This window comes from Rhinatrema bivittatum, chromosome 2 (assembly GCF_901001135.1).
Source record: "Rhinatrema bivittatum chromosome 2, aRhiBiv1.1, whole genome shotgun sequence".
Lineage (NCBI taxonomy): Eukaryota > Metazoa > Chordata > Amphibia > Gymnophiona > Rhinatrematidae > Rhinatrema > Rhinatrema bivittatum.
In genome coordinates, this window is record NC_042616.1 from 812,766,997 (window position 1) to 812,774,361 (window position 7,365).

The following is a 7,365-nucleotide window of genomic DNA, read 5'->3' on the forward strand; positions in this document are numbered from 1 at the left end:
TACAGCAGAGAACCGAAGGGGAGATGCTACACCTGCTGGAGACAGACGAATACTGAAGGGTTAGAGGATAGGCTCTGTCCTGATATAGGGCATTCCTTCAAGTTTTAGTCTGTCTCCACCTGCTGGAAAGGAGGCTCAACCCACTGTCTGGACTAATCCGGGTACGTACAGGAATGTGTGATCAGGGTACCCGCCCCTTAACTGATAACCAACATAATGAGGCAAGAACTGGAGTTAAGTGTTAATGCATCCATGTGCCTGTCAAGATCCTGGCCACAGAATTTTGGACTATTTGTAATGCTCGGATAGTAGTCAAAGGTAAACTATCTGAGCATTACAAATAGTCCAAAATTCCTCAGTCAAGATCTTTACAGGCACACAGATGCATGAACACGTAACTCCAGTCAAGTCCAGTCAGTATTAATGCCTGGAGTACAGTTAAAAAATCCTGAGGTTCTAACAGGGCCTTTAGGCGTCTGAGGAGTTGCAGTTTATAGAAAGAGGTTTTAACAATTCACTTTACCTGCAGTTAGAATGATAATGTGGTATCTAAAATCTTGCCCAGGTTTCATAGTCTGAGCGATAGGAAACTGATGCCAATCAAATTCGAAGTTGGGTGGAGAGACTGATAGAGGGCAGGGACTCAATATAATCAACTCAGTTGAGGAACAGGGCAGCACATGGGCATCCAAGATCATGTTTTTACATGGAAATAAGTCAACAAGGTTCATCTCATATTTCCATTAATATGACCTGATGACCAATCGCCTATCTGAACAAGTTTCAATTTTGAAAATCTACAATTACTTCATTTTCACTACCTTTGTGGTCAACTGCATGACCCATTGACTGACAACAGCAGAAGCTTGACCATAGCAGAGACCAGACTTTGTAGCACTGTCAGACCTTCCCTGATTCCTGAAGCTTATCAGACTGGGCCATCAGCGAGACATGGATTGGTTTCCTTGCCAGCTAATCCTGCCCACACCTGTAAGTAGCATCTTTCTATCACTTTAAGGCAACCATAACATTTTACATACTGCTATTCCTTAATGTAGAATGGGTCTGGCCTATCTTTGAAAGGGTGTAGAGATTGTGCACCTTAGGGATTGTTCTTTACATAATATACAGGCAGGTCAGAAACAGGAGATGCTAACTTTGTCTTTTTTTTCTTCCATGGTTTGACAGACATAGGTGAAACCACCACCTTTGCTCCAGCGGTGGTGATATACTCCCTCTGCCCTATCCAGAGGATCAGGTGGAAGGCAACAGAATGACTCAGTGACTGCATGAGTGGCTGGGAGCATATTGTGCCATGGGTAATTGTTCATGGCATGCCCTTTATGGGCACACTAAATAGGAAATATGGTATATTTTTGCCATCACATTTTGATGTTTCTTTATTACCTCTCTGTAAGTAGTTTGCTTTCATCTTTTCTCAACTGCTTACATGTGTGTGGATACTCCTTTGCTTCTGTTGTGGGTCTTGTTTGAGCTGAATATGTGAAATTGTGTGTTGTGATGTTTTGTGGTGAGAATTATAATTATAGTGTTGTGGCATCAGCCAAGCTTGGCACAAAGATGATATTTTATAACTTTAGGATTGTCATGGTGTTTCATGAAATGGTGCTTCTCTTCTGGTCCCATATGTAGACACCCTACATTACCATTTTAGAGGAAGATTCGCCAAGAAATGGGTGCACAACTACAGGTTAAATTGTGCATTCTGTCATGCGCACCTTATTGCATCGGCTTGAGAATGAGCAAAAGATGGCATTTACCAGAAAATATAAGTGAATCGAGAAAAGCATTCCAATGATAGCATGAAGGGGATAGAGGGAGTTTGATGGGTAATCAGAAGGTGCCAGGCAGCAGAATTGTATGACTCGAAATAAGATGAGAAACCTAGGTATGCTTTTTATGATTCACTTATACATATCTTTTCCTGAGGATGGGAGTGTTAGCTCCTGAAAGCCAAGAAATGTATTAAATAAAAAGATATCACCTTACAGAGCTTTCATCTTTTTTATTTCTGTTAAGATGTATTTCCATATTCTTATTTGTAATACACCTAGGAGGGGTTCCACAAATGATAAGGCGAGAAATCCAGTTTGACTAAATAAATAAAACACTCACTTGCATAGCTTATAATGGGAGCTGTGTGGTTACAGCTGCAGCATGAGTAAATCTATTCAAGTTTCGGGGATTCAGGAGATAACTAAATAATGTGTATGTCTGAGTGTGGCCAGGTCTGGATCAGAGGCCATTCTATAAATGTTCTTCCTCCAGAGGCCCAAACAATCAGAGCAACCCTCTGATTTGGAAATTAGGAGTGTTCTCCTTTGGATGGGTATCCAGAGAATCTCCTGCAACTCCCCGAGGAACAGATTGAAATCATTGAGCCGATCATGATTGAAGGGATATTCTAATCACTATATCTGATGATTTAGCAGATTATTTCACTGCACCCTGCACTAGATTTAGACCGGGAATCATAATGGTTTTTGCCCCAAACTGTTCAATGAACACTTTTGATGCAAATTAAAAAGAAATTGATGAAAAACATTTTTTAAAAAATGAAGGCACGTGATAGACTGGATTTTGGTGATGTTATGAGTAGAAATGCCCACATGGCATCTACGTGAGTAGCCTCACTCCCCCGACAGTAGACATGGAACTCCAGTACGTAATTGAAACCTGGATTGGCGACTGTTGGGAAATAGGATGCTGGGCTTGATGGACCCCCAATCTGACCCAGTATGGCAACTTCTTATGTTCTTAGCATGTGGACTTCCGTATCCTTTCCCTGCCAGATACAGAACAAACATTGCCATTGCAGCAGCTGAAAGCGTGCGCGCACTCATCCACAGAGGACGGCCAGTGTAACGAGCCGTGGTTTACGCATGGAAAATTTTTTTGTTCTATACCGGCTTCCTCTAAAAAAAATTTACATCAGAGTAATATAAAAATCAAATACTGCAAAACAATAAAAAAGGCCCTGGACCCGCAGGAAATGAGTAAAATGCTTAAATGATTTTCTTTTCATTTCTTCTTTAATTAACCATCCTCTAAGGGACATTTTTCATTGGGATACTGAGAGAGAAGCCCATGGAACCAAAATCAATGATTACATATCCCAAAAGGTCATGGCAAATAAGCTGTTTCCAGCAGAAGAGAAGTTACTTGATGTATGTAGTATTTAAATAATAGGATGGTTTGTCATTGTTTGCTATAAGTCTTTTATTTTGTTGGTTTGAAAGTATTAAGTACATTCCAAAAAGGGCCTTTGTGTGATTTTTATTATCTACATTTGCAAACGTTTATCATCCAGTTATATTTCTTACAATATTGATTACATATATTTAGAAGGCAGTTTGGATCCTTGATTGGAATTAACTTGTGATTTTTGGCCTAGTTTCCTACAGGGACACTGGTTTTATAGTTATCCTGCCTGTGTGTCTGTATGCCTGTCCCCCTCTGTAAGTGTATCCTTCCCAAATAACTTTTGAACCAGTCATTGAATTTAATTCAGATTTAGATCACCTATAGAAAAGTCCCACGATTTTCATGTGTCCTTGATGTCCCCGACATCAAGGACAGATGAAATCCCCGTTTGTGCTTTTAGCCGAGTTTTAAGGAGTTCAGTTGACATCTCAGGAAGATAAGCGCACACCGTAATGTCATCAAGGGTTTTGAAAAATGTCCTGCCATTGGTTAGTAGTCAGACCCTTACGTAAATTTCTGTACCAAAGAAGCAAACTTGACATCATGAAATGTTCACACATTTCCTTATTATTATTTAAGGTTTCTATCATTTATATAATTTGCAGCTGTTTTACTGTATGGAAAATAACTATTTCATGAAAAATAAGAATTGCAGGGCATTACCCAGATTTAAGGAGTTTGGTCAGTAAGCTCAGTTTTCTGTCCTGTAAACAAAAGATGGGCTGATGCTGATCTATGAGGTAAATGATGAATAATTAGCATTTTTGTGTGTCTACTGTAGTCTCATGGCTTGGAAATTCCAGGTATTTGTAACAATATGCACAGAAAAGGAATACGTGGTGGAGGTGGGGATAACTCAAGGGGTTCATCAATAGCCACAGGCCAGGCACAGTGGACCAGGAGAGGACCAGTCCAGATTGTGCTTCACCAAAATTGCCTGGATCCAGGCAGGTATAACAAAGCTTCTCTGCAATCTTATCCCATCACACAGGCCACCTGTGGTTTGGGGGAGGAGGAAGAGTTATCAGATGTTAATGTTTGTATGTCTCAGACAGATGCTCATGCATGTTACAGCACTCCATGATTCCACAAGCATGGCTCCTAACTAGTCTATCTGGCTCTGCTGAGGTGTAAAGCCTGCAGCTACAGGTGACTTCTTGGGCTCATCTGCTAGAAATTCTAATAAACCATGGGTGGATTTGGAAAACCATTAGTTTCCTATTACCAGACTGGTCAAGAGCTCAAGTCCATTCCCTCACCCTATCTCCTGGTCTCTGATATAGCTTTTGTTTTACATATATCTGTTATGGGGAAGGGGAAGGACCATGATACCTTATATGTAAGAGTCTGAGGCTCCAATTTCTCTACACAATTCTCTTAACTGGACACCTGAGACTTCGGTACAATATATTTTTACTATGTTATCTTTTGTATAGATTTTGTTACTGTTGTGACATCATTGTAAAGCAAATACAAAACACTAAACAGCTTAAAGGCATAACTTGGGGATTTACTGTATAATGTAATGCAGAAATAATTGCATATTTTTACCATATTATATTATAATAGAAGAGGCTTTTCCTCATAAATTGGCTCCCAGAGTTTCAGAGTGTGTGACAGTCTCTAAGTGATATAGGTGAGTAAAGAGTTTAACCCTTCATAAGGGGAAAGAGCTACAGGACAGAATAGGAAAGGACAAAGCAAACATCCCATGTTTGAAATAGATTTGTCCTCACTCTGATGCTTAAGACAACAGATCACTAGAAAGGCAATTCTAAAATGCCCATGGGTGGCTTCCAGGACCATGGGTATGACCCAAGGGAAAGTGCCCAAACAGAATGGGGACCATGGGAACAAAAATAGCTACGAACCTTGTGACTACTTTCAACCACTGAGAGAAGGGAAATTTTCAATTCAGGGAAGTTATCCAGGTAAGTGTTTAGTTTCCTGGACAACTCCCTTTGGAACAGTCCTCCAGAAGTATAGAGGTTTGATTTGGCTCCAACGCAGCCCACATGACAGCATCAGATAGGTCATGAAAAGGAAAACAAATAGGGTTGGGGCTGTGAGGATGCAAGAGTGGAAAGGACTGTGGATCAATGCTAATCCCTCATACAGAAAAGGTGAGGATCTCTTGCTGATGTTGAGTTTGGAAAGCTCAGCTGTCATTCACATAAAATGGTTGGGGACACAGTAAAGTGGTAGCTAATGAAGATGGAGGCAGTTTCAGTCACATAGAATAGTTGGGGCATTCACATAAAATGGTTGGGGACACAGTAATGTGGTAGCTAATGAAGATGGAGGCAGTTTCAGTCACATAGAATAGTTGGGGGGCTGTTAATGATAGTGGGGAGGCTGGACGGTAGAACAGTGAGCCACATAAGATGACTGGGGGATCTCAGTGATGGTGGAGAGCGGAGCTGTCAGTTACACAAAATGGGGGCTCTTAGTGATGACTGAGTATGTGGGGAGGCTGGGGAGCAAAGCTGTGAATCACATAGAATGATTGGGATTCTCATCGATGGGGAAGTAGGTGGGGTGGCTGGGGAGTAGAGCTGGCAGTCACATAGAATGGTTGGGGCTCCCAGTGATGTAGGGTAAATGGGCAGGCTGGGGAGTAGAACTGGCAATCACATAGGATGGCTGGTGGCTCTCAGTGATGGTGGGGTAGATCCGGAGTAAAGCTGTCAATCACATAGAATTGGTTGAGGGCTCTCAGTGATGGTGGGATAGGTGGGGAGTAGAAATGTCAGACACACAGAATGGTTGGGGGATCTCAGTATTGAGGATGGGATGCAGCACTGTCGGTAACAAAAATGCTTGGGTTCTCTCAGTAATGTTGGGTTTGGTGAGGAGGTCAAAAGCAGAGCTATGCAGAAACAGAGAATGGGGCTATCAGCGATATTGGGATAGGTAGATGAAGTTGGGCAGCAGAGCTCTCAATGGCATAGAATTTAGCTAACAAACAAGGCAAAGTCCAACCACATGAGAATTAGAAAACAGCAAAAGGTGAGGGACAGGCTGGTTCCTTGAGCTTAGTATTAAGAGCAGGACAAGGAGAGGGATTGTTTGGACACCAATATTAATATCAAGGAGCAGAGAAAAGAGAGAGGTTGGGCCCCTGGAAGCAGGAGAGAGACTTGATGGTGCCTGAGTTTTATATTAGGAAGTAGAGATAATAGCGACAACCTTGCCTATAGACTTCAGCCCTGCTGACACTGGCCCTTCTTTCTTCCCCAGTTCTCCTGTGACCGGCACAAAAACAAAGTAGATGAAGTGAAGCGTGCAGAGATGACTAAGCGCTACACAGATATCATGAACAAACTGCAGGAGTTTGGCTATGACCCCAAGAACCATCCGCAGTTCACTGAGTACTTGGTGAACAGATATGGTATTCTTAAGGAGCGCCCACAGCCCGGAAGCAGTGAATTTAAGAACCTTTTGGATCCTGAGATATTGAAGAGAACGGTGACCTCAATTGTGCCTTGTGATGATGTGAAAACTGTCCAAATTCTCCTCAGATGTCTAAAGCACCTGGCAAAGGAGGATGGAAAACCCTTGTTTGTCTGGTAAATCATTGACCTAAAAGAACACCTGCAGCCTAAAAGATGAGTGAGGTTACGCTGTACACACTATCAGTTTGAGCAAATAAAAACATCACATGGCCTCAGCCTGCTGCTCTCTCTCACAAGGCTCTCAGTGGTTGTGGGGTTGCTGGGGTAGAATTTGATTTATTTTTTATGGCCAAAGATATACGGAGGCCTTGCGCAGCAATGGTTTGAAAGACTGCTAATACATCTGACAGTCAACCTGGTCACCCATCTCAAAAACTAGCTCCATCTCTGCATCATGTCAAGGTCTAAATCCAGTCTGAGTCTAGGGGCTGTTGGAATGGCTTTACCACCTTCTCCAGAAAAAAAAAAATCCCTCAAGGACAAAGAATCATAATCTGAACCTGGAGGGAGGGCATTTCAGAAGAATGTGAGGAAATACTTCTTTACTGAGAGGGTGGTGGATGCCTGGACTAACCTAGTAGCAGAAGAGATGATAACCAAAACAGTTCAAAGAAGATGTACGTAACTGCACTTATGACCTGTTCTTAGCCAGAAAGTCACCCAGGCTCTGGGGAAGTCACAGGAG

At 42.0% G+C, this 7,365-nt stretch overlaps 1 protein-coding gene across 2 annotated transcripts in view; it reads left to right on the forward strand.

Annotated features, from left to right (window-relative positions):
- LOC115085804 (speriolin-like protein) overlaps window positions 1–6,896 on the forward strand; it is a 670,698-nt gene extending 663,802 nt beyond the window's left edge. For both annotated transcript variants that reach the window (XM_029592238.1, XM_029592239.1), the window contains exon 10: window positions 6,466–6,896. In XM_029592238.1, coding sequence (XP_029448098.1) covers window positions 6,466–6,798 — 333 coding nt within the window. In that variant the 3' untranslated portion in view covers window positions 6,799–6,896. The remainder of the gene's footprint in view (window positions 1–6,465) is intronic.
- Window positions 6,897–7,365: the final 469 nt, after the last annotated feature.